This window comes from Balaenoptera borealis (assembly GCF_965194805.1).
Source record: "Balaenoptera borealis genome assembly, chromosome: 19".
In the NCBI taxonomy this organism is placed as follows: Eukaryota; Metazoa; Chordata; class Mammalia; order Artiodactyla; family Balaenopteridae; genus Balaenoptera; species Balaenoptera borealis.
In genome coordinates this window covers 62,435,512-62,462,038 of record NC_138878.1, presented here as the reverse complement: position 1 = coordinate 62,462,038, position 26,527 = coordinate 62,435,512, and the positions used below count along the sequence as shown (strand labels likewise).

The 26,527-nt window shown below is 51.4% G+C and overlaps 1 protein-coding gene across 5 annotated transcripts in view; it reads right to left on the bottom strand.

Moving 5' to 3' along the window:
• The window catches only part of AP2A1 (adaptor related protein complex 2 subunit alpha 1), a 36,721-nt gene extending 10,557 nt beyond the window's left edge, over positions 1–26,164 (bottom strand). For 2 of the 5 annotated variants that reach the window (XM_082367596.1, XM_082367597.1), the window contains exons 1-6: positions 24,086–24,131; positions 12,629–12,697; positions 12,356–12,498; positions 11,906–12,099; positions 1,562–1,691; positions 928–1,029 (exon numbers count right to left, since the gene is read on the bottom strand). In XM_082367596.1, the coding sequence (XP_082223722.1) occupies positions 928–1,029; positions 1,562–1,691; positions 11,906–12,099; positions 12,356–12,498; positions 12,629–12,697; positions 24,086–24,116 (669 nt within the window). In that variant the 5' untranslated portion in view covers positions 24,117–24,131. Of the gene's footprint in view, positions 1–927; positions 1,030–1,561; positions 1,692–11,905; positions 12,100–12,355; positions 12,499–12,628; positions 12,698–24,085; positions 24,132–25,935 lie in introns of those variants that run through there. The other 3 variants (XM_082367598.1, XM_082367599.1, XM_082367600.1) reach the window with 3 other exon arrangements.
• Between the last annotated feature and the right edge of the window lie 363 nt (positions 26,165–26,527).

The following is a 26,527-nucleotide window of genomic DNA, read 5'->3' as shown; positions in this document are numbered from 1 at the left end:
TGAAAACCCCTTCTCCAGGAAGCAAGCCCCATCCTGCTCTGAGCCACCTCCATGACAGTAGGTGCCCCGCCCCCGCTGTCACTGTCTGTGTCTCCCCCACCAAGCCTGGCCCATGAGAGAATTCGGATGCGTGGTGAATGAATGAAAATACGAATGAATAAGCTGGTGTGTTGTTCTCTTTGGTTGAGAACACAGGCCTCTCTTGACCTGCTCAGGAAACATTTATATTTATTCCAAGTCTCAACTCAGGCAAGGATCACCTCCACCAGGAAGCCTTCCCGGACTTCTAGGCTGGGTGAAGTGCCTCCTTTGGGGGGGCCTGCAATGTCCTTGCTACCTCCACGACTGCACACACTGCCCCTTTTATGATAATCTGTGCCTGAGTTGGCCCTGCTGTACATCCCTCCCCTCAACAGGACAGGGAGCTCCTTGAGGGCAGGCTCGGGTCTGACTCATCCGTGTCCCCAAGTGTCAGCCCGCACAGAGCTGGGCCCACAGGAGGCCTCAAGGCATGTTCCCAGGACAGGGGCGAAGGTGGTGAGAGGAGCAGAAAAGGAGGGAAGGAAAAGCAGGAGAAGCAGGAAGAAGAGAGGGGGGCGAGAGGGAGACAGACAGGAGAGCAACCTCACTTCCTGGGTGCTCATCGTGTGCCCGGCCCTGTGCTCTTTATACAGATTAATTCACAGCAGCTATGCTGTGAGGCAGGCACTGGAATAATCCCCTTTGAACACATGAGGCAAACGAGGCCCAGAGGGGTGAAGCCACTTGCCTAGGGCCACACAGCCAGGAAGTGACGGAGCTGGGATGAACCCAGCTCTGAGCCTGAGTCCTTAACCACTGAGCGAGATGGCCTCTCTGGGACCAGTGAGGACCAGAGAGGTGCCCAGGGGACAGGGACACCGCAGCTGGCACTGATACCACACCCACCCGGCTCAGGCGAGACACGGCCAGGGAGATGCATGTCTTGAAGTCATCTGGGTTCTTCTTGCAGAGACAGGTGATGAGGCTGACAGCGGCTGTGACCACGCCCTGTAGGGGCAGACGAGTGGCAGGTTAGGGCCCTCGGGGGAGGGTCAGACTGGGGACAAGTGTCCAGGCTGTGGTTCTGAGAGTAGAGGCGCAGGAGCAATTGGGGCTGGGGTGGCCTGAGGGGTGCGCTTGGGTATGTACAGGTGTCCTGGTGGCTGTTTCACGGCTTGGGGACCATGAGGGACTGGAGCACTGGGGGTAGCGACAGAGGTCAGTGTCTCTGTGCTGGTTGGGCAGGCGATGGGGGAATCTCTGGGTGTCGGAAACAGAGGCTGGGATTTTTCTGAGGGGCTGGGTGAGTGACGGGTGTTGGGGACACTGGACAGGATCCCCGGGCATCCAGGTGGGTGTCAGTGACAGAAGTGGGGGGCCCTGGGCATTCAGGTAAGAATCAGGGCAGAGGAGGGGTCCCCAGGCATCCAGGTGGGAAGCAGGGCAGAGGTGGGGGGCCCCAGGCATCAGCTGGCTGCCAAGGGCGGTGGGTCTTGGGGGCAGTGGTCCAGGGTCCCTGGGCACCAGGCAGGGGTCTCACCATGTGCTGGTCGTTGAGCAGGTGCACCACGCGGGCCGTCCACTCGCCCATGGGCACCAGGTCGGGCGAGGCCTTGTAGAGCCGCAGCAGGCACAGGGCCGCACTCTGCTTCACGCTGTCCATGCTGTCCCTGCCGGGACACAATGTGGGGTGGGAGTGGGGGGTCAGCGTGACCACGGCCCTGCACACCTCCCCCCTCCTCTCTCGCTCCTCCCAGGAAGGGTGTCCAACAAGAGGCGGAAAAAGCCCGGCAGACCCAGGAACCCATCTGGCGCTGCCCTCACTGCCCATCGGGCCTCAGTTTCTTCATCTGCAAAATGGGTTGCCTCCCAGTAACCTCATGGGGTCATGGGCAGGGCCGAGCAAAATGTCAAGCGTGGCTCTGCACCTTCATTCAGTTACCGTTCACTTATCGAGCGCCTACTGGGAGCCAGGCACTGCTGTCGGCTCCGTGGACAGAGTGGTGGACAAACTGGTCCAAAGTGTGTCCTCACAGGGACTTCCCTTGTTGTCCAGTGGTTAAGAATCCGCCTTCCAATGCAGGGTATATGGGTTCGATCCCTGCTCGGGGAACTAAGATCCCACGCTGCAACTACTGAGCCCACGTGCTCTGGAACCCATGTGTCACAACTAGAGAGAAGCCCTTGCGCCGCAACGAAGAGTCCGCGCACTGCAACGAAAGATCCCGCGTGTTGCAACTAAGACTTGATGCCGCCAAAATAAATAAATAAATAAATAAATAAATAAATAAATAATCCACAGAGTATCAGATAAAGTTGTTCTTTCTTTAAAAAAAAAACACAAAAACAGTGTGCCCTCACAGAGCTTACATTCTCACCAGGGCAGCCGGCATCCTACAACAGATACTGTCCAGGTTCAGTGCTACAGAGCAAACTAGGGCAGGCACTCTGGGTTTTTGTTTTTGTTTTTTTAACTTTTTATTTTAATTAATTAATTAATTTTTTTGGCTGCGTTGGGTCTTCGTTGCTGAGCGCAGGCTTTCTCTAGTTGCGGCGAGCGGGGGCTACTCTTTGTTGCGGTGCACAGGCTTCTCATTGTGGTGGCTTCTTTTCTTGAGGAGCACTGGCTCTAGGTGCGCGGGCTTCGGTAGTTGCAGCACATGGGCTCAGTAGTTGTGGCTCGAGGGCTCCAGAGCTCAGGCTCAGTAGTTGTGGCGCGCGGGCTTAGTTGCTCCGCGGCATGTGGGATCTTCCCGGACCAGAGCTCGAACCCGTGTCCCTTACATTGGCAGGCGGATTCTTAACCACTGCGCCACCAGGGAAGTCCCTGGGGATGCTATTTTGGATGAAGGTCTCACTATCAAGGCGCCAGGTTAACAGAAAACTGAGAGAAAAGACTAGAAATCTGCACAGAATGTTCCCAGCAGAGAGAAGGGGCCGTGGAGGCCTCGAGGCAGGCAGGCCTGTGTGTGGAAGGAGCTTGGAGGAGTCTTGTGTGGCTGGAGACAGGACAGAGCGGGGGCTGAGGGCCAGACCGTGCGGGGCCTTGCAGGCCACGGCGAGGACTATGCTTTCACCCAGCGGGAGATGGAGCCACTGCAGGTGACAAGCAGGGAAGCTATGATACTAAGGCGACAGCGGTAAAAGCTACCACCCAGGGCCCTTCCGATCTGCTCGGCCCTGGTACAGGCACTGGCTCATTCATTTTATCTCCACAACAAACTGAGAAAACAGGTACTACTATGGACCACTGTCCCCAGATCTGACTTATGTTTTTAAAAGGTCCCTCTGCTGCTGTGTGGAGAAGAGACTGTGGGAGGCTGGGGTGGGGGCGGGAGGTAACAGCAGTAGTCCAGGCAGGAGATGACAGGAAATGACAGTGCTTCAGACCCCGCTGCAACCGTGCAGGTGAGAAGTGGCTCTGTTCTGATACATTTTTACTATGAGGTGGTGGGGACAGAAGAGGGGACAAGGTGACCCTCAAGTTTCTGACCTGAGGGACCTGGCAAGTGGTGAGACCATTTGTTGCGTGGGGACCTGGGGCAAGATGGCGGGTGGGGCGCTGAGTGGGACCCAAGTTTGATACCGAACAGATACGAAATTGACATGCTAACGAGACACCCAGTGGGGCCCTGGACCCACGGGGCTGCGTGGCCTCTGGCAAGTGCCCTTCCCTCTCTGAGCCTCCATAATGTCCTTCATAAAATGGGAACCCTACTCCCCTCTTCAGAGGAGAGGAAGCCTGTCAAACACTGTGGTGGGCTGAATAATGCCCCCCACCCCCGACACGTCCACATTCTAATGTCCAGACCCTGTGAATGTGTTCCCTTACATTCAAAGGGGACTTTGCAGATATGATGAAATCAGGGATCCTGAGATGATCCTGGATTACCCAGGTGAGCCCTAAATGTAATCACAAGGTCCGTAGAAGAGAGAAGGAGGAGGATCAGAGTCAGAGAGATGCAAGGACAGATACAGAGATCAGAGAGAAGATGCTACCCTGCTGATTAAAGATGGAAGGGGCCATGAGCCATGGGATGCAGGCGGCCTCTAGAAGCTGGAAAAGACCTGGAAACAGATTCTCTCCGAGAGCCTCCAGAGGGCACCAGTCCTGCTGACACCTTGATTTCAGCCCAGTGAGCCTCACTGTGGACTTCTGACCTCCAGAACTGTGGGAGAATCAATGTGTGTTTTAAGCCCCTAACTTGTGGTCGTGGGTTACAGTGGCCACAGGAGACTGAACAGGCACTGGGTTAGCATAGAGCCTGGCAGCCAGCAGTGTCCCATCCCAGAGCGCTGAGTTCATGGCCCGGTCAGTACCCAGGTCCCAGCATCACAAAGAGTGTGAAGCGTAACAGTGTTCTAGAAAGCACTCCCCGGTCTCTGGGGTCAGACACGCCTGCTTGTGGGGAGTGATTTGGGGATAAGGCATTGACCCTCTCTGACTGGCAATTTCCTCCTGGGGAAAATGAGGACCCCCACAGACTGGGGGATGAAGAAGTGAACCTCGGTATCGCGGCCTCAAGCACAGAATGGGTCCTAGGAGTTGTCTCGACCGCCCAGACTGGGCCTTACAGTGACGTTTTCCCAGAAAGGACCCAACAGAAGCACAGGGGAGGGTCCCAGGAAGGGTGGGTGAAACTGCAGGAGTCAAAGGCCAGGTGAAAAGATGTTTTACTGGACGTGCAGGAGAAACATGAATTGCATGGACATGGCAGCTCCGTTTTCTCCCGTCAGCTAGGCAGACTCGCGTGTGTTGGCCAGGCTGGGGAGACGGGAGCCCTCGGATGCCGTGGCCACGGGTAGACACGGACACAGGCCGTCAGAAAAGGAGCTGGGCTGCCCCTGGTCAGGTAGCTTCTGTAAGGGATGCAGACCTAGACCAGCAATTCTGCTCCCAGACACCTGCCCTGGGGAAAGGCACACACACGTGCTCAAGGTCATGGCATAGGAAAGATCATATTAAAACCAGAAACCAGCAGAAGGTCTGCCCACAGCGGAGCTCCATGAATGGTGGTCTTTCCACTATCATCATCATAGCTCACACCCCATGAGGCTTGCCTCTGGCCCAGGCTCTAAGAGCTTCTACATATTAACACGTTTAATCCTCAGGACAGCCCTCTGAGGAGGTGGATTCTATTATCATCTCCGTGACAGGTAAGGAAACGTCCAGGAGAATCCCAAATAAAAGAATAAGAGTGGGGACTTCCCTGGTGGTCCAGTGGTTGAGAATCCGTCTTCCAATGCAGGGGACGCGGGTTCGATCCCTGGCCAGGGAACTAGGATCCTACATGCCGTGGGGCAACTGGGCCCGCGCAGCAACTACTGAGCCCGTGCACCACAACTAGAGAGAAACCCGCGTGCTGCAACGAAAGACCCCGCGTGCCGCAACGATGATCCCGCGTGCTGCAACTAAGACCCAACGCAGCCAATAAATTAAATAAATAAATAAATATTTAAAAAAAAAAAAAGAATAAGAGCGATTGACCAACTTGGTTAAGTTACACAGAGATTGTGATACCTCGTAGGTAAAGTTGAAAGCTACATAATATAGGGGGGCGTGCCTGGGTGTAAAAGGACAAAACGTACATTGGAATAAGCACCACCAGACTCAGGGCACCGGGAGGAAGTCCAGATGGAGAAATGATATGAGGGACCCGAAGGGGAAATTCAACCGCAGCTGTTTTCTTTCTTTCTTTCTTTTTTTTTTTTTTTTTTTGAAACAAGGCGTAATACATTATGACCCAGCAATTGCATGCCCAGGCAGCTCCGCAACAGAACCGAAAACAGAGTTCACACAAATGCGTGCAGTATTCATCACAGCCGAAAGGTGGAATCTTGGTGACGAACGGAGAAATAAATTGTGGTCCATCCATACAGTGGAATGTTCTTATTGGCTCATAAAAAAGGAATGAAGCCCTGACACATACTACAACAGGGATGAACCTCAAAAACATTATGCCAGGAGAAAAGCCAGACACAAAGGCCGCATACTGTGTGATTCCATTTATCTGAAATGTCCAGAATAGGCAAATCTTTAGAGACAGCATATTAGAGATTGCCTGGGGCTGGGGAGAGAGGGTCTGGGGAATGACTGCTGATAGGCACAGGGCTTCTTTTTCGGGTGATGGAAATGTTCTGCAATTAGGTAGTGGGGATGCTTGAACAACACTGCGAATGGCCTAAGGACCACCGAACTGTACACTTCAAAGTGCTTAAAATGGTGAGCTTTATGTTATGTGAATTTTACCTCAAATTAAAAAAAAAAAAAACTACCTAAAAAAACAGTAACCCAGAGTTCCCTGGTGGCCTAGTGGTTAGGATTCTGGGCTTTCACTGCCATGGCCCAGGTTCAGTCCCCGGCCAGGGAATATCCACAAGCCACACGGTGCAGCCCAAACCAGAACAAAACAGAAAAACCAAAAACATAAAAACAGCTCCTCTGTGCCCCAGTCACTGTCAAGGTCAAGTTTCCAGTGCTGAGAGCCCAGCCTATAGTCAGACAAGCCCAGCGTGGCCTGTGACTTTGGCAGGGCGGGGACCCTTGTGTGAAACGGGGACATCACCTGTGCTCATATATGTTTGTCACACTGGCTTCTTTCTCAGCTCTCAGAGGTGCCAAGTTCTCCCCAATCAGGGTGACTGGCCACCTGACTCACCCAAGCCAATGCCAGCTGCCTGTCCTGATCTTTTTTTTTTTTTTTAAAGAGATTGGAGTTTGTTTATTTATTTATTTATTTATTTATGGCTGTGTTGGGTCTTCGTTTCTGTGCGAGGGCTTTCTCTAGTTGCGGCAAGCGGGGGCCACTCTTCATCGCGGTGCGCGGGCCTCTCACTATCGCGGCCTCTCTTGTTGCGGAGCACAGGCTCCAGACGCGCAGGCTCAGTAATTATGGCGCACGGGCCTAGCTGCTCCGCGGCACGTGGGATCCTCCCAGACCAGGGCTCGAACCCGTGTCCCCTGCATTGGCAGGCAGATTCTCAACCACTGCGCCACCAGGGAAGCCCGCCTGTCCTGATCTTAAAGAAACTGTCAGCAGCATTCACCATGGCTGACCACTCCCTCCTCCGTGAAAGTTTCTTCTCCAAGCTCCGCGCCACAGCCCATTCTGCATTTTCCTCCCTCTCCCTGGCCAGACTTCCACACGCTGGATCACCCCAGCCCTCAGCCTTTGGTCTCTTCTCTTCTCTGGTCACATCCTGCCTGAGGGACCTCATCCGGCTGTGGCTTTAATTATCATCCACCCTGCGCTGTCCCATCTGGTGGCCTCCAGCAACACAAAGCTACCGAGCACTTGAATGGAGTGAGTCCAGACTGAGATGCCATGTGTGTAAATTACACAGTGGTTTCAAAGACTTAACGCAAAAAATATTGGATAATGTGTATGTTGATCCAATGTCAAAATGATTCTGGATGGATCAGGTGAGATTAAAATATTAAAATTAGATGGGGAATTCCCCTGGCAGTCCAGTGGTTAGGACCCTGAGCTTCCACTGCAGGGGGCACAGGTTCGATGCCTGGTGGGGAAACTAAGATCCCACGTGCTGCACGGTGCAACCAAAAATTAAAAAAAAAAAAAAAAAGAAATTAGTTTTACTTTTTAAAAAAATTAATCAATTTATTTATTTTTGGCTGCACTGGGTCTTCATTGCTGCACGCGGGCTTTTCTCTGGTTGCGTTGAGCGGGGGCTACTCTTTGTTGCGGTGGGCGGGCTTCTCATTGCGGTGGCTTCTCTCGTTGCGGAGCACGGGCTCTAGGCGTGCAGGCTTCAGTAGTTGTGGCGCACAGGCTCAGTAGTTGTGGCTCACGGGCTCTAGAGCACGAGCTCAGTAGTTGTGGTGCACGGGGTTAGCTGCTCTGCAGCATGTGGGATCTTCCCGGACCAGGGCTCGAACCCGTGTCCCCTGCATTGGCAGGTGGATTCTTAACCACCGCACCACCAGGGAAGTCCCTACTTATTTGTTTTTACTTTGTCTACTAGGCATCTCAGATTCAACATGGCCAAACCCAACTCTGGATCCTCCCCCTCCTTCACTTGGTTCTCCCCCACTCCCTCCTTCATCATTCATCCACCTGTTCAACTTCACTCCTCTCTCTCTCTTACACCATATACAATCAGTACTGTGGTCTTTCCTTCCAAAACATACAGCTCTAGTAACTATTTTCTGCAACAACCTTGGTCCCAGCCACCGTCAGCTCTGCCCAGGATGGCAAGAGACATCTCAATGGTCTCCCTGCCACCACGCTTGGCGCCCCCGACAGTCTCTAGGCTACCTGAATCTAAGAATCATGTTCTTTCATTGGTTCTGGTATATTTTTAGCCATAATCTGTTCAAACATTGCGTCTGTTATGATTCTCTCCCTTCTCTCTTTCTAGAACTCTAAACAGTGTTGTTAGATTTTATTTCCCTTGACTCTTAACCTCTCTTTTAAATTTTTCTGTCTCTTTGTTTCTCTGGGCTGCATTCTGATTAATTTCTCCAGTTCTTCTGCCTATTTACAATCCTTGCTTTGGTTCTGTCTACTCTGCTGCTAAACTAGACCACTTAATTTTTTTTTTTAATTTAAATGTTGTCCATTTCTTTTTAAACAATGCTTACACTTCATTCCATTTTTAAATTGTTCTCTTTTTTCTTGAAACATATTAAGCATACTCATCTTACATTCTGTATGAAAACTCCAATCCAATTGTTATTTTCCATTTTCTTTCTGCTGGTTCTCCCTCATGGTGCCTTGCGTCTTGTGTCTAGTGATTTTCGACTGTGAGCTACTCATGTAACTTGGAGCTTCATCTGTGGAAATCATTGAGGCCTATGATGAAAGTGGGTTTCTCCCAAAAAGACTTGTTTGCTTCTGTCAGGCACTGGGGTACTAGCAGTTTGTGTCACTTAAGCTAAAGTTTGGCTTAAGGTTCTACGGATGACCCAGGAAGGGGAAAATCGGACTGAACACCAGTGTGTGGGCTGTTCCATGCCAAAGTTCAAAAAGGATAATTTTGCTTATAGACCCTAAGGGGATTCATTTCTAGGTCATCCTCACTTTGAAGTGTGGCCTCTGGAGCCCCTGCTTGAACCAGCTTGTCTTCTGTTCCCAGAGGCTACAGGGCCCCAAAACCAATACCTAAGTTCATCCAGGTCAGCAAATGCCCTAAGCAAAATCCAGCTTAGGCACTCTGCTCATCTCCCTGGGTGTCAGGCTCCTCTTGGCTTGTGGCCTGTGTGCCTCCTTATTTTCTTGCTAGCTCATGAATACATTGAAAAATATTTCCTTTCCTCTTTTAACCCACATTGATAACTGGGTTTTGGGGAGACCCTCAGGCAGGAATCTAGCCAACAAGCTGCCAGAAATACAAGTCCTACTTTCTCCCACACCAGGTTGAGTGATCTTTTAAAAATACAGGGGCTTCATAAATAAATAAAGAAAGAAAGAAAAAATAAAGTAGCCGGAAAAAAAAAAAAAAATACAGGGGCTTCCCTGGTGGCACAGTGGTTAAGAACCCGCCTGCCAATGCAGGGGACACGGGTTGGAGCCCTGGTCCAGGAAGATCCCACATGCTGCAGAGCAACTATAAGCCCGTGTGCCACAACTACTGAGCCTGCACTTTAGAGCCCGCGAGCCACAACTACTGAGCCCACATGCCTAGAGCCCATGCTCTGCAACAAGAGAAGCCACAACAATGAGAAGCCCGAGCCCTGCAATGAAGGGTAGTCCCTGCTCGCCGCAACTAGAGAAAGCCCATGTGCAGCAACAAAAACCCAACGCAGCCAAAAATAAAAAATAAATAAATAAATAATAAATAAATAAATAAAATAAAATAAAATAACAAAGCCAAGCATGTCATTTACCTGCTCAAAACACACCTATTGCCTCCCAATTTCAATTAGAATAAATCCATACTCCCCCTATTCTCTCACTTGTTCACCACAGTCAAGCCAGAGACACTATCTCTTGGTTCCTTGAATGTACAAAGCTCACGCCTACCTCAGGGCCTTTGCACTTGCTGCTCCTTTTAGTTGGAGAACTACTCCAACCTTTTTTTTTAAAACATCTTCATTGGAGTATAATTGCTCTACATTGTTGTGTTAGTTGCTGCTGTATAACAAAGTGAACCAGATATACGTATACATATATCCCTATATCCCCTCCCTCTTGCGTCTCCCTCCCACCCTCCCTATCCCACCCTTCTAGGTGGTCACAAAGCACCGAGCTGATCTCCCTGTGCTATGCGGCTGCTTCCCACTAGCCATCCATTTTACATTTGGTAGTGTATATATGTCAATGTCACTCTCTCACTTCGTCCCAGCTTACCCTTCCCCCTCCCCGTGTCCTCAAGTCCATTCTCTGCATCTGCGTCTTTATTCCTGTCCCGTCCCTAGGTTCTTCAGAACCATTTTTTTTTTTTTAGATTCCATATATATGTGTTAGCATATGGTATTTGTTTTTCTCTTTCTGACTTACTTCACTCTGTAGGACAGACTCTAAGTCCATCCACCTCACTACAAATAACTCAGTTTCGTTTCTTTTTATGGCTGAGTAATATTCCATTCTATATATGTGCCACATGTTCTTTATCCATTCATCTGTCGATGGACACTTAGGTTGCTTCCATATCCTGGCTATTGTAAATAGTGCTGCAGTGAACATTGTGGTGCATGACCCTTTTTGAATTATGGTTTTCTGGGCATAGGGTATATGCCCAGTAGTGGGATTGCTGGGTCATATGGTAGTTTTATTTTTAGTTTTTTAAGGAACAGCCATACTGTTCTCCATAGTGGCTGTATCAATTTACATTCCCACCAACAGTGCAAGAGGGTTCCCTTTTCTCCACACCCTCTTCAGCACTTATTGTTTGTAGATTTTTTGGTGATGGCCATTCTGACCGGTGTGAGGTGATACCTTCCAACATTTCTGAATGACTGTCTTCTCCTCATCATTCCAGTCTCAAATTACATGTCACCTTTCGCAGAGACCCTCCCTGATGAGTCTGACTTAAGTAGCCTTCCCCACCATTTCTGCTGCCCCCCACTGCCCTGTTTTGTTTTCTTCAGAGGAATTGTCACTATCCGAACTCAACTCACTTCTTTGCCTATGTGTTTGCTCTTTGGATTCCCCCCGAGGTGTAAGCTCCCCAAGGATGGGCATGACTGTCTCCGCTGCTCCCTCCTGCCTTCCCACGCCCGGAACAGTGCCCGGCACATTGCAGGTGCTCAAGAAGTGTTTGCTGAAAGATCACACAGGCTGATCCACCACCCTTCACGCCTTTCCCTTTTCCACAGCCAACTCCTCCTCCTCACTCAGGTCTCAGCCTGATCCCACTTCCTCTGAGAAGCCCTCCCTGATCCCCCAGGCTAGGTCAGGCATGTCTACTACGTGCCCTATGGGCTTCTGCACCCCACAGCATGGTTCTGAGAGGAAATATATGTTTCATCCTGAAATTATTCAATCGATGCTTATCCCCCACGCTAGACCGTGAACGCTGGGAGGAGGAAGACCATGTCCATTTCTGGTCATGGCTACGTCCCCAGCAACCAGCATGGCGCCTCGCACATATATGCTCAATAGATGTTTGTTGAATGAATGAATGGAGAAGAGGCAGAAGTTCTGGAGGGCTGTCACCGACATAACTTAAGGTTATCACCTCTTCCTTACTAGATGTTAAAGGTCAATCAGATAGACATCCCACTGGCTTTGTTGGGAAGCTGCCTTACATGGTCGAGTCACTTTGGTGAGATGACGAGAGACAACCATGGGGCTGCCACTGGAATCACGGCGGTGCCAAGCCTGGCTGGGAGACCTTGGGCAGGTGACAGAGCCTCTCTGACCCTCAAACTGGGTTGGGTCTTGTCTACCCCATCCCCCCACCTGGGTCCCCAGTGCCTCACCCAGCCACCAAGATGCGAGGGATGTCAGCGGCAAAGGCCTCGCCCATCTCACGGCTGCCCACGTTGGCGATGCAGTGCAGGGCCAGGCACATGAAGGTGGGGTTGCGGCTGGCCAGGTCGTTCTTGATGGCGTTGTTGATGAGCCGGATCAGCTCCGAGTTGGAGTTCACCAGCACCGAGATGAACAGGTAACCCTGGGTTGGGGAGGGAGGTGGGGGGCTTGGAGCCTTGTGGCTAACTGGCCCTAGACCCCAACCCTCAATCCTGGAGTCTGCACTTCCGGCCCCTCCTCCCTCAGACCCAGGAGTCCAGACCCCTGGCCCCTCCCCCCTCAGACCCAGGATCCAGACCCCCCGCCCCTCCCGCCTCAGACCCAGGGGTCCAGGCCCCCCGCCCCTCCCCCCTCAGACCCAGGATCCAGACGCCCGGCCCCTCCCCCCTCAGACTCACTATCTGCTTCTCCGTGTACTTGTTGGAGCTCAGCAGGTTCACGGCCTCCATGTGCCCAAAGTCGATGTCATGGCCGAGCAGGAAAATGAAGAGCAGTTTACACACATACTTTTTCTTGCTGTAGCCGTCCAAGGCTTTGTCCCCTGGGGCCAGAGGAAGGAAGAAAGGGGAGGCAAAAATGAGGAAGGATCATACCTACAAGTCCCAGGTATCCCAGCCCCAGCACACAGCCCGCTCCTCCCACAGACCCAGGAGCCTGGGCCCCCAGCATACCCTTGAACTTGGAGCGGATGTTGGCCAGTTCCTTGTTGATTCTCTTAATCTCCGCCTCCTTGCTCTTACCTGGAAGGGAGAAGGCAGGACAGGTCAGGAGGGTCCCAGAGAGTTGAGCTGCCTGCCCTCACTTTCCTGGGCAAGGTCCCTCCCGGCTGGAAGGGCAGAGTCTCCCCAGCCTGGGGCTCCAGGCCCAGGGGGCTGAGGCAAGGCCTGGGCCCTGTCTCTAGCTGGGAGCTTCGGGGAGGTGGGAACCTCGGCTCTTTGGTCCCCACCACCCAGAGGAGAAGCCCAGCACACACTGTGGGGTGCTCCCTGCCTCCCTCCCTCCTCCAGCCCACCCATGGCTCCGGTTACCACTGCACCAGCCCCCAGCTGAAATACGCCCCTGGCAGGAAATATGTAATGAATGAATGAATGAAGAGATCGGCTGCCTTCGAGCTGGCCCCCTGGACCCTCACCCTGACCACACCCCCAGAGCTCAGTGTCTCTTGAAAACTGCTCGGCCCGCACCTTCCCAATTCTAGCCAGTTGCCAGGCGTTGGGTCCTGAGCTCCCGGCTCCCCACCTCTGCCCCACCCCCACCCCATCCCTGCTCACAACCTGCAGTTCTCTCCATCCACCTGCCTCCAGCCTGGCCCACAGACCCACTTCCTCCCTCCCCACTACACGTCTGTCTGTGACATCCCTGCACTTCTGACAAGATCCACCCAGGGAGGACTCGAGAGGTCCTTCCGGGGTCCCACAGGCCAGGTCCCACGCTTCCTCTGTGCTCCTGGATGCCCAGGTGTCCCCATCAGAGCGAGATCCAACTAGATGGTGATCGGGTCTCGGCCGCCCTCACCACTGGCTATGTCCCTCCTCACGCCCCCCAGTTCGAGCCAGACTTCACCATCTCTCCCTTGACAGGCTCCACTGTTCACACAGCTCCTCCAAACAGAAACCTGGGTGTGCTCACCCCGTCACTCAAGCCGTCGCCATGTCCTCTTGGCTCGACCTTCAGAACATGTAACCACACACCTCCACCACGACCCCCTCATCCAGACCCCATGCCCGCCCACCCAGATCACTGTGGCGGCCTCCTTCCTGGCATCCCTGCTTCCCACTGGGGGGATTCCACCCCGTGGCTACCAAGCCCTCTGGCCCTGCCCTGGCCACCCCACCAGTGTCACCCCTCACCGTCTTGCTGTGTGTCCCCACCTCGCAGGCCTCCGTCAGTTCCAGGGACAACTCACACTCCTTCCCACCCCCAGGGCCTTTGCACGTGCTGTGCCCTCCACCTGCCCATCTATCCAGTTATCTTCTCACCACTTGGGTCTCAGCTCTTGTCACCTCCTCCAAGAGGCCTTTCTTGGCCAGTTCTCTATTTATTTATTATTATTATTTTTTGGCCGTGCCGCACAGCTTGCGGGATCTTAGTTCCCCAACCAGATATCAAACCAGGGGCCCTGGCAGTGGAAGTGCGGAGTCCTAACCACTGGACTGCCAGGAAATTCCCTCTTGGCCAGTTCTTTAAAGTCAATGCCTTCTTCTTCTGTTTCCATCATTTAAAAAAAATGTCCTGGGACTTACCTGGTGGTCCAGCGGTTAAGACTCCGGGCTCCCGGGCTTCCCTGGTGGCACAGTGGTTAAGAATCCGCCTGCCAATGCAGGGGACATGGGTTCGATCCCTGGTCCAGGAAGATCCCACATGCTGTGGAGCAACTAAGCCCGTGTGCCGCAACTACTGAGCCTGTGCTCTAGAGCCTGCGAGCCACAACTACTGAGCCCGAGTGCCTAGAGCCCGTGCTCCACAACAAGAGAGGCCACTGCCATGAGAAGCTCCCGCTCACCGCAACCAGAGAAAGCCCACGCACAGAAACGAAGACCACAATGCAGCCAAAAATAAAATAAATAAAATAAATTTCTAAAACATAAATTAAAAAAAAAAAAAGAAAAAAAAGACTCCGTGCTCCCAATGCAGGGCGCCCGGGTTTGATCCCTTGTAAGGGAACTAGACCCTGCATGCCACAACTAAAGACCCAGTGCAGCCAAATAAATAAATATTAAAAAAAAAAAAGTCTTCCCTGGCTCATTTCATACCATGTAACTATTTTATTTATCTTTACTGTCAAACCTCGGCTCCCTCTTCAGATTATAAGCATCACAGGGGAGCTTGTAGAACGGTGCCCAGCATACAGCAGGTGCTTAACAAATGTCTGGTCACCTGAATGGTGGAGCCTGCTCTGACCCATGGCTGTGTCATCCACATGTGGCCAGGCAACTGGGAGGTTCAAATGAATGAATGAATGAAAGAGAAAGCGAGGGTATGTGCTGTCTCTCTTTAGAAATCCTGCCTCACCACCTACTCCCAACTTCCGGGGAAGCTCCCATAAGCCTCACTTCAGCTATCACCTCCTCCAGGAAGCCCCTTCTGATTAGCACCTCCTGATCAGTTCCAAATAGACGCTAGAGCTGCCGTGTCCTGGCAGCCATCAGCCAGGTGGTTCTCAAGCACCTAAAACGTGGCTGTTCCCAACTGAGATGGGCAGTAAGTGGCAAAGACACACGGGATTTAGAAGATTGTGTGTTGAAAAAAAAAAAAGAAATGTAGGGACTTCCCTGGTGGCACAGTGGTTAAGACTTTGTGCTCCCAATGCAGGGGGCCCGGGTTCAATCCCTGGTCAGGGAACTAGATCCCACATGCATGCCACAACCGTGGAGCCTGCCTGCTGCAAATAAGACCCGGCACAACCAAATTAATTAATTTTAAAAAAGAAATGTAAACTATCTCATTACAAAGTTAAAAATATAATTAATTGTTTAAAAATTTTTTAATCAAAAAAATTTTTAAATATTGAATACATGTTGAAATGAGAATATTTAGTTGCCTGCATGCCACAACTAAAAAGATCCCATGTGCCACAACTAAGACTTGGGGCAGCCAAAATAAATAAAATAATAAATAAATAAATAAATAAATATTAAAAACAGAATATTGGGGGTGTATCAGATTATACAAATATATTATTAAAATTAATTTGGTCCATTCCGTTCTACTTTCTACTAACAAAAAAGTGGTTCCTGAAGAAGTTAAAAACCACACTTGCGGCTTGCACTCTGGGTAGCGCTGCTCTTGGGCCTTTCCTGGGCTCCCACACTGCCCGGGTCACCTCTCTCAGTGCTGCTGTGCGTGTCTGGGTCTCCTGCTGTCCCCAGACCACACCAGAGCCCCCTGAGTATAGGGCCGGCGTCTGCCACTTTTCTGGGTAGTGACTCCACTTTCCACAGGCTTACTGAGTGCCTGAGCTCAGGAAAGGCATGAAAATGTGAAAAAAAAAAAAAAAAAGGGTCTGAAGAGGTACAGAGTGACCCACTCCCAGGCCTCAGGGAGGGTGGGAGGTCTCTGGGACCCAGGCGATGAAGGGCCAGTACCTCAGTGATGAGGCTGAATTGGCCTCTGTGGCCCAGAGGCCATCTGATGCTTCATTTATTAATTACACGTTTCCTAAGCCCTGTGGGCCAGGCCTGAGTGGGGCGATGCTGGGCACCCAGGACCCACGCAGATCTGGCACTTTTGATCCTCCCCCAAGGACTCCTGGCTTGGTGGGGCACAGGCAGCGGGGCCCTGTCCCCACACCTGAGCGAGATGGGCGCGATTGGAGGTCACCCAGACACCCCCGGGGGCCTTGCTGGTGGCTGCCAAGAATAGGGGACATTTGAGGAGGACCGTGAAAGATGAGGAGGGTTCAGGAGCAGTTCACCAGCGAGAACTGAGCCAGAACTACGTCACACTGTTGAGGTGTGCCCACCGGAGGGTGGCCAGGGGGTCAGGACAGCGCCTCCCTCTGGGGGCAGGGCAGGGGCAGTGACCAGCACGGCAGCTCCGCAAAACTGGCGCGCACGTTCCGTTCTCCTCCTAACCTGAGGATGACCACACAATTGCTCTAATCAGTTGCCTTAAAGCTATTCTGTAGGGACGAGAAAAAAAAAAACCAAACAGCTTTTATAAATGGACCATATAGCACACAGCGGCTGCCTAACTTTTACCACAGATAGACGGATATCTGAACGGCAATTAAATTACTGAGCCTAGAGCCCTCTCTGGCCTTCGTTTACCTCTATTAAAAGCTTCAAGAAGCAGGCAAAACTAACTGACGGTGTTGGATGACTGAGCAGTGGGGAGGGGGGTGCCAGGGAGCTAGGGATGTTGTTTCTGCCCCTGTGGGCCAGTTAGGCAGCTGTGTTCAGTTGGGGAAAATTCATCAGATTTTGATGACGAATTCATCAAAATTCATCACTTCTGATCTGTGAGCTTTTTTTATAGATATACTATATATGTATATGTGAATATACAAGTTAATACATTTTTATAGTGAAGTATATCAATGATGTAGAAGAGAATATAAAACAGATATGGACAACTTAAAGAATATGCAGGAATTCCCTGGCGGTTCAGTGGTTAGGACTCGGCACTTTGGCTCTGGTTCGATCCCTGGTGGCAGAACTAAGATCCTGCAAGCCGCGCGGTGTGGCCAACAAAAAAAAATTCAAAGATAAAATAAGCACATGACAGAGAATATGGAAAAGAAAAATAATGGCCATAGTTCATAAATTTTGGCTAATTGGAAGTGTTCTTCAATACACCTCTTTATAGCTAAATGATAACACGTATGTAATTTTTTTTTAGAATAAAGTCCTGGAAATAAAGTTCTTAGAGCAACGAGTATGCCCATTTTCAAATTTTTCTGATATATGAAGGCAAATGGCTCTCCCATAATGAACCAGTTTATATCCCACCATCATGGTATGAGAATCTGTTTCCTAATAAAAGAATTTATGATAGTCGGCTGAGTGAATTATCCAGTAATTTATTTAATTATTATGCTATAGTTGGACGTTTCGCTCACTTAATAAAAAAACATTATTAGTGCCTGCTATGTGTAAAAATTAAAAATAAATTTTTAGGGCTTCCCTGGTGGTGCAGTGGTTAAGAATCCGCCTGCCAGTGCAGGGGACACAGGGTTCGAGTCCTGGTCTGGGAAGATCCCACATGCTGTGAAGCAATGAAGCCTGCACACCACAACTACTGAGCCTGCGCTCTAGAGCCCGCGAGCCACAACTACTTAAGCCCGCGCACCTAAAGCCCGTGCTCCGCAACAAGAGAAGCCCGCGCACCGCAAACGAGAGTAGCCCCTGCTCGCCGCAACTAGAGAAAGGCCGGGCGCAGCAACGAAGACCCAACGCAGCCATAAATAAATAAATAAATAAATTTAAAGTAAGGAATATTCAAAGAATATATGCTTGTGTGTGTATATGTTTTTTCCTTAGTCTTTAAATTGTCCACGTCTATTTGATATTGTCTTCTGTACCACCAATATACTTTGCTACAAAAAAGAATTCACAGAAAGAACAAAGCATCAGGTCTCCAAACGAGAATGCTCTATGGCCCTAGAGGAAGTGCATCCCGGCAGAGCACATAACCTCTGCAAATATCTAGAGCCTGGGTGCCCAGAGACAGCACCTGGGTGCTGCTGGGGGTAACTCATGGGAGAAAGGGGCTGAAGGCAGCTGTGACAGAACTGGGCTCATGGAAGAAACTTTCCATCACTCGGCCAGCCTGCGACACGGGGACGAGCTCCCCGTCACAGGAGGCATGCAAGCATTTCAGGGTGTTTTAAAGAGATTCCTTTATCTTCAAACATTCCCTGGGCCAAGCTCAGGGATGAGTCACACCTGCTCTGCCCTGGGGGTGCTCCTTGATTGGAGGAGAGGCTGACAGGGACAATGGGGAAAACTTTCACAGAGGCAAACACAGTGGGGGCTGGGAGGCTGGAATCAGATGCGGGGAGGAAGGCTTCCTGGTACCCAATTCCCGGGACTTTTTTTTTTTTTTTTGGGCCAGCTCCTGGGACTTGTTTTGTTTTTTTTTTCCTTTTTGGCCACGCTGCAGCACGTGGGATCTTAGTTCCGCAACAGCGATCGAACCCATGCCCTCTACAGTGGAAGCATGGAGCCCTAACCACTGGACCGCCAGGGAATTCCCCGCTCCTGGGATTTCAGGCTCAAAAGACGAGGCTGAAATGGACCAAGCAGAAATAAGGGGAGGTGTGCTCTGGGCATGAGGACCAGCTTGTGCAAAGGCCTGGGGGCTAGCACAGCAGGCGGGGACAGACCGAGCAACCTCCTGGCTTTTCTGAGGGTGCCGGCGAGCCACGGGAGGGCAGGGGGCCCCATTCTGCCTGCAGCTGTTGCTGTGAGGGCCGTGCAGGTGGAAAAGAGGCCACCCCCTTGCTACAGGCCAGGGCAGGTTACTGCTGACCGCTCCAGAGGGACCTTGGGGCTTCTGGGTAGGGGAGATAAGCCTTCCCTAAGCATTTAACCTGGGGCATCGGGGTGGGGCTGTCACTGCCACAAAAGGCAACCTAACAAACCTGGACTACCATGAAGGGACTGACATGCTTTTATGGCGGTAACCCAGGCACTGGCTGGCACCTCACTGCAAGACCCTTCACTGCCTTCCAGACAACTACTGTTTACAATACAAAGCAACAAAAGTTCCTCTCTACTAGGATGTGCTCTGATGTCTCCCACACAAGTCCCAACAGCCCTGAGTCCTCAAAGAGGGTTCTGGGAGATAATGCTTGTTGACTCTGGACCCCTATAAAGTTCAGAACATGTTGGCCCACGCGGTCCACCACCGGAGCCGCTGGCCACATGTGGCCACTGGACATTTGAAAACTGGCTGGTGCTACTGAGGGACTGAATTCCTAATTTTATTTAAGTGTAATAAGTTAAAAATTAAAAACCAATCCTCCACTCAGTCACTGGAAAAGTATGTTTGGAACGACTTGGACCCTTTGTGAATCTTCTTTTTTAACCATAAGTTTTATGAACTCTTAAGACAGAGAAAATATTTCCAAAGAAACTGTAGCCTCCGAGTTGAGAAAGGAACATAAACTGTCTTGTTAATCATTGAAAAAATATCGATTACACATTCAGATAATATTTGGGGCATACTGGGGTAAAGGAAATAAATCATATTAAAGTTAATTTCCCTGGTTTTACTTTTATAATGTGACTACTGGAAAATTTAAATGTACATATGTGGATGGACCTAGAGATTATCATATTAAGTGAAGTAACAAATATCACATGAGAAAGACAAATATCATATGATATCACTTATCTGTGGAATCTAAAAAAAAGATACAAATAAACTGACTTACAAAACAGAAATAGACTCACGGACACAGAAAATAAACTTATGGTTACCAAAGGGGAAACTGCAGGGGTGGGGGGGAGGGTGGGAGATAAATTTGGAGTTTGAGATTAACATACACACACTACTATACATAAAAGAGATAAACAACAAGGATCTACTGTATAGCACAGGGAACTATACTCAATATCTTGCAATAACCTCGAATGGAAAAGAACCTGAAAAAGGATATATATACACACGTATATGTATTCAATATATATATGTATAACGGAATCACTTTGCTGTATACTTGAAACTAACATAACACGGTAAATTAACTGTACCTCAATTCTAAAAAAACGTACGTATGTGGATCGCCGCATGACAACCCTGGGTTGGATGTTATCAAAGTTGTCAACATCTCTGAGAGAAAATATTCTCCTTGAGCAACCAAGTCACACCCTGTCATTCCCCTGCTTGAACGGAGCTGCAAAGACCTCCCTGAGCTCTGTAAGCCCTCGGCTTCTGGCTGGGAATGCCAGCTCCCCAAGGGCAGGGGTGGGTGGCTGCGTTCCGTGTAGCATCCTGACACAGGGTCCAGAGCAGTCCTGACGCAGGGGAAGTGCTGAATGCGATTGTGGACCGAGGTCACAGATGACACACAGGTAGAAAGGGATGCGGCTCAGGCCTGGATCTGTCAGTTGCCAGCATCTGGATGTCACTCATAACCTAAAGCCGGTTCCTTTAAGTGCCCTGGGCAGGGGCGTGGGGGGAGGGGCGCTGTCCCCAACGGCACACTGATGTTGGAGCACCACCAACGTGGGACTCATTCCTTCTCTCTCCACAGCGGCCAGAGGGATTCTGTGAAAACCTGAGTCAAATCCTGTCCCTTCTCTGCACTGAATCTCTCCCTGGCTTCCATCTGGCTCAGTGTAAAAACAAGTCGTCACTGGATCCACTAGTTCCCTCTCTGACCACAACTCCCACCCTCTCCCCGCATTCCTCCTATACCTCAAGCACAGTCCTGCCTCAGGGCCTTTGCACAGGCTGTCTGCGCTGCCAAAAATGTCTTCTCCCAGATTCTGCAGGCCAGTTCACCCACCCAATTTTTCTTTGCTCCAATGTCACCTTCTCAGTGAGAGACGCTCCGAGCAGCCTATATAAGAGCGCCATCCCTACACCCCTACACCCCTTCCCTGCTTTATTTCCTCCCAACACTCACTGCTACCTGTCTGAACACCTGAACACTATATATTTACCTGTATACTGGTCCATCTCCCCCCTAGAGTGTGAGCACCATTGGGAGGGGACTTTTGCTCACTGTTTTAGTCTCATCACCTAGAAAGTGTCTGGCACTCAGTCAGTGCTCAGTAAAGATTGATTTGTCCATTCATTCATTCATTCAATCAGCTAACACCTCCCAAGGACTCTTGTGGGCCAGGCCCTGCAGAAGGTGGAACTGGGGACCCGGGGAGGGATCAGACCAGGGCCTGTGCTCCAGGGGCTCAGGGAGATGCCACAAACAGAATGGGTCACAGTTTGGAGTGGGATGTGCCCTCATGGAGAGCTCGGGGCACTGTGGCAGCCCAGCAACCCCCTTCCCATTCATTCACTCACACTGTCCTCGGGCTTGGGGGGAGCTGGGCCCTAGAGAGGAGGCAACCCCAGCTCCTGCCTTAGGGAGCTCCCAGTCAGATAAGTGTCTGGGAGGCTGACTCCCCTCCAGACAGGACAGGACTACGCCCTCAGGCTGGGCCCAGCCTCACCTCTCCCTTTCTTATCTGCAGAATTTGCCCTTCCTGGCTCTCCTTCTCAAAGCCTGCCTTTCATCTCCTTCTAGTTCCTTCCCCCTGAACTCCACTATGCCCTTCAGATCCTCCAGCAGGATGGCTCCACACTCCTCCCCGTCCTCCACCTGCTCAGCTCCGAGCGCGGCCTCATCCATGTCCCTCATCCCTTCTTTTGCCCTCACTCCAGCTTGAAACCCTCTCCGGTGCTCTCGGGACAAACACCAGCCTGGCCTCTGCCCACCTCCCCAATGTCAGATCCCACCCCTCTCTGCACCAGCCACATAGGCCTTAGCACAGAGTCTCGACGGGGCCTCAGGACCTTTGCACTTGCTGTTCCTCTGCCTTCACAGCTCTTCTCCCCTTCCCTTGGCCTGGCTAACCCCTCCCCATTGTCTGGGCAACGCAAGCAGACAGAGCCCCCGTCCTCTCATCATCGTGGCTCTCTCCCTAACTGGACTTAGGACAGCTACAATTTTTTTCCACTTTAAAAAAAACTTGATGCAAACAAGAAAGGAGCCAGGATAGGGCTTTTAAATAAGCAGATCTAATTTTGAAAGTAAATTTCAGGTAATTTTCTGGGGGGCAACAAAACATACCTCCCTGAATGTCTTGTAATATATTTATATCTGATTTTAGGTTTCTTCCTCAATTTAGGTAAAGAAAATAAAATTAATATATCATCTAACAGTGGCATATATGAAATAGATAAACAACCAGGATTTGCACAGGAAACTGTATTCAACATCCTGTAATAAACCATGATGGAAAAGAATGAGAAAAAATATATATATATATGTATAACGGAATCACTTTGCTGTACACCTGAAACTAACACAATATTGTAAATCAACTATACTTCAATTTAAAAAAAAAATTGAGATACAATTCACATACCACACAGCTCATCATTTGATAGTACGATTCTGTGGTCTTTAGCAGATCCAGTGTGGTTCAGCTATCACCACCATCTAATTCCAGAACATTCTCATTACCCCCCAAAGAAACCCTGTTCTCATTAGCAGTCACTCCACATTCCACCACCCCCTAGCCCTAGGCAACCACTCAACTACTTTCTGTTTCTCTGGATTTGCCTATTCTGGACATCTCATAGAAATGGAATCCTACAATACGTAGCCTTTTGTGTCTGTCTTCTTTCACTTAAAATGATGTTTTCGAGCTTCATCCGTGTTGTAGCCTCTACGGTACTTCACTCCTTTTTTTTTTTTTAATTAATTATTTATTTATTTATGGCTGTGTTGGGTCGTTGCTGTGCGTGGGCTTTCTCTAGTTGCGGCGAGTGGGGTCTACTCTTTCATTATGGTGTGCAGGCTTCTCACTGCAGTGGCTTCTCTTGTTGCGGAGCATGGGCTCTAGATGCACAGGCTCAGTAGTTGTGGCTCACGGGCTTAGTTGCTCCACGGCATGTGGGATCTTCCCAGATCAGGGATCGAACCCAAGTCCCCTGCACTGGCAGGCAGATTCTTAACCACTGCACCACCAGGGAAGTCCCTTCATGCCTTTTCAATGGCTGAATACTATTCCATCGTATGGGTGTCCACACTGTGTTTCTCCATCCATCCACTGGCAGACATTTGGGTTTGTTTCCGCTCTTTGGCTATCTATCATGAATGCTGCTGTATGAACATCCGTATACAAGTGCTTGGGAGATGGACAGCTGCAATTTTTATGCAGCACCTGTCTCCCTCAGAGGCTGGGAGTTTCATGGGGGTACAGACAAGTCTATCCTATTTACCACTGTTTCCCCAGTGCCCATGATAAGGCTTGAAACATACCAGTCATTCAACCTACACTTGATGAGAAAACCAAGGACAAGGGGAAGCCCTGATTCTCCAGCCCTGGTTCATTTGGCTAAACTACTTCCACTGCCCCCAAGTTGGAGCCTCCCCTCCGTCCTCTGGCTTCCTTCTGGGGTCCTGCAGTGACACCCACTTGTTTTCTCTTTCCTGCCCTGTCCCCATCATCCAATCCCTTTGCAGATCCTTCAAAATCTATCTCCAACCAAACACTTCTCATCGCTTCCTTCTCACCCCAGTCGAGCCAACACCGTCTCTCACTGGGATGCCTGCAATGGCCCTCTAATTCCTTCCCTGTTTCTGTTCGTACCTCCTTGGTTCTGTTCTCTTCCCAGCAGCCAGAGGAACTATTTTAATACATCAATCAGCTCCTGTCCCTCCTGTGCTCAAAACCTTCCCGCTGCTCTTGCTTCACTCAAAGAAAGGCCAAAGTGCTCCTAGTGGCCCACAAAGCCCTGTCCCCTCTCTGTCCTTATCTCCCACCACTCTCCCTCCCTCCCTCTCTTGGCTCCAGCCACACAAGCCCCCTCGCATTTATCTGAACCCATACCAAGCGTGCTACAACCTCAGGACCTTTGAATGCACCATTCTCCTGCCTGGACCCCTCTTTCCTCCAAAATCTGCAGGGCTTGATCCCTCTCAATCCTGGTCCCTCCCCTCCCCCACTTGCCTGCCTTATTTTTCTTCACAGCACTAGTCATCGTCTGACCCTGCGGTTCTCTGTGTTTACTTGTTAATCTCCCTCCTGGCATGGGTGCTCCCAGGGGCAGGAATTTTTGTTCACTGTTATAGCCCCAGTCTCCGGAACAGCGTCTGGCACACTGGAGTGATCAAAAAGCTTTTGTCAAATGAATAAACAAACGAACGAACCTTCAGAGGCAAGATGTTCTGATCAATGGGAGTCAGCCGACAAGAAAAGGGAGCCTCCAAGAGGTTGAATGACTTGCCAAGGGTCACAAGGTAGGTGTCAGAGGCAATGCCCACCTGCTGCTAACAGCTGGCCCCCACAACCCACAAATCCTCAAAGCTCCACCCCTTTCATAACAGACTTAACCTCTCTCCACCACTTGAGACCCAACAGTTTCCACCCCTCTTGCTCGCTGAGCACCTACTACATGCCAGATCCTTCCATACCTACTAAATTCTAAAATCATCACTGGGCACCCAGCAGAGGCCGCTCCTCAGATCCGGCCAAATAACAAAAACAGCAGTCAGGCTATCTAGTGCCTGGAGCGTGTGAAAGGCCTCACTCACATTCGGTATCATAACAACCCCATCAGGAAGGTGTGATCAGCAGTCCCTCCTGACAGATGAGGAAACTGAGAGGCGAAGTCTCTCATTCAAGGTCACACGGCTAGGGAGTGAGAGCGCTTAGACTCAAACCCAAGTCTGGCTGACCCCAAAGCCCGTGCGGACGCAGCCTGTGAAGCTTTTGGCAGCTCCAAACACCAACACCCGCTCGCAGGAGCTGGGAGCTGACTTGGCGCCAGGCCTCCCACAGTCACGACCATTCTTCCTGCTGGTGATGGCTGCCCCCATGTTGATGTGGTCAGAGGGGAGAGCGCTCCAGATTCAGGGCTGTCCTGCTCCCTGACCCATGACCCCTCTCTGGGGCCAGGCTTCCCCCACCCCCCAGCTTTCCAGATCTCTTCCCCACAAATTCCTAAGGCCCCCTGGCCCCTTCTTTGAGATCTGAGCTCTCCCCATTCTGGCACATCCCCCAAGACCCCGCGTTATAATGTCCTCTCTTTTGCAGGCCCCCCAGCTCCCTATTTCAGGTTCTCCCAAGACTCTCCACCTGCAGCGCCTCTCCTCTGTGCTCCTCTCAGTACCCCCTCTAGCCCCTTCTCCACTGCCCTCCATGTCTCCTAAGCAATCCTCCATCCTGGAGCCCCTCTATCCCTCACCAGGGGCCCGCTACAGTCCCCCACCTTCCCGTCTCTCCTCCCCAAACCCCTGGGACTTTCTATCATTCTCAAGTCCTCCCTATGAACTAGCTGGGAGCCTCGGTAACCTACCTAGCCCCTTCCCCTCTATGACACCCCCTCACCCAGGCCCTCAAGCCCAGTCCCTTTAGGCTTCCTGTGTTTCACGTCCTCCCAGTCCTCTCTGGCCTCCTCCCACTTTATCTCTCCACAGGGTACCCCCACCCACCCACCCATGCACCCTTTTCCCTTTCTATCTACATCAGGGATTTCTCTAACCCCATCTCTAACACGATCCCCCAACCTTTCTTCCATTCCCAGGGACAACTCTATGCCCCATCCCCGGGACTTTACTAGCCTCCTCTCTCTTAAGACCCTCCCGGACGCCTCTAGCCACTCCGTGTCGTCACCTCAAGAGGCACACTATGACACCCTAAGCCCTCCCATCCCCCCCACCCTAAAGTACCCCCGGGGCCTCTCTATCCTCTCACTCTAAGACCGCAATGGATTTCTATCCCCTGGGCCCCTCTGTAACCCCCGAACCCCTCAATCCCACGCTCCCCCTCGCCCGGTGTCCCCCCGGCCGCGCTCTCACAGTTCCGGATGTCGGAGATGAACACGGCGAGCCCCCGCATCCCATCGCCCTTGGACACGGCCGGCATGATGGCGGTGGTGTCGGCTCCAGGCCTGGCCGGGCAGGGCACAGCACAGCGGGGGCTGGCAGGCGGGTACCGGGAGGGAAGGACCCCAGGCAGCGCCGAGGAGCCGAGCCGGCCAAGAGGGGAGGGCGGGCTGGCGAGCGGGCTGGCAGGCAGGCGGGCTGGCAGGCCGCGGCTCCGCCCCCGGCCCCTCCCCTCCCCTCCGCCATCCTGAGCTCTCAGCCGCCTATTGGCTTGGATTACTGCCGCTCAGACTCGGGCTCATCCCCACTCCCTCTCTCATTGGTCCCTGGACAAAGGCACGCCGCTACGATTGGCCCAGAGCCCGGCTATTTCCGTTCGGGTGGGGGTGGGGGCGTTGCCTGAGAGACGGGCGGAGTTCGGATACGTACAGTGGGACCGCCCCCTCCGCTCGGCCGGCTCCGATACTGATTGGATCCGGTCGCTCTCTTAGAAGGGAGGGATTGACGTGAAGGAAGGAGGGGGAGCGGGCTCGAGCAGGCGGGACTTACGTTGATTGAGGCCCAT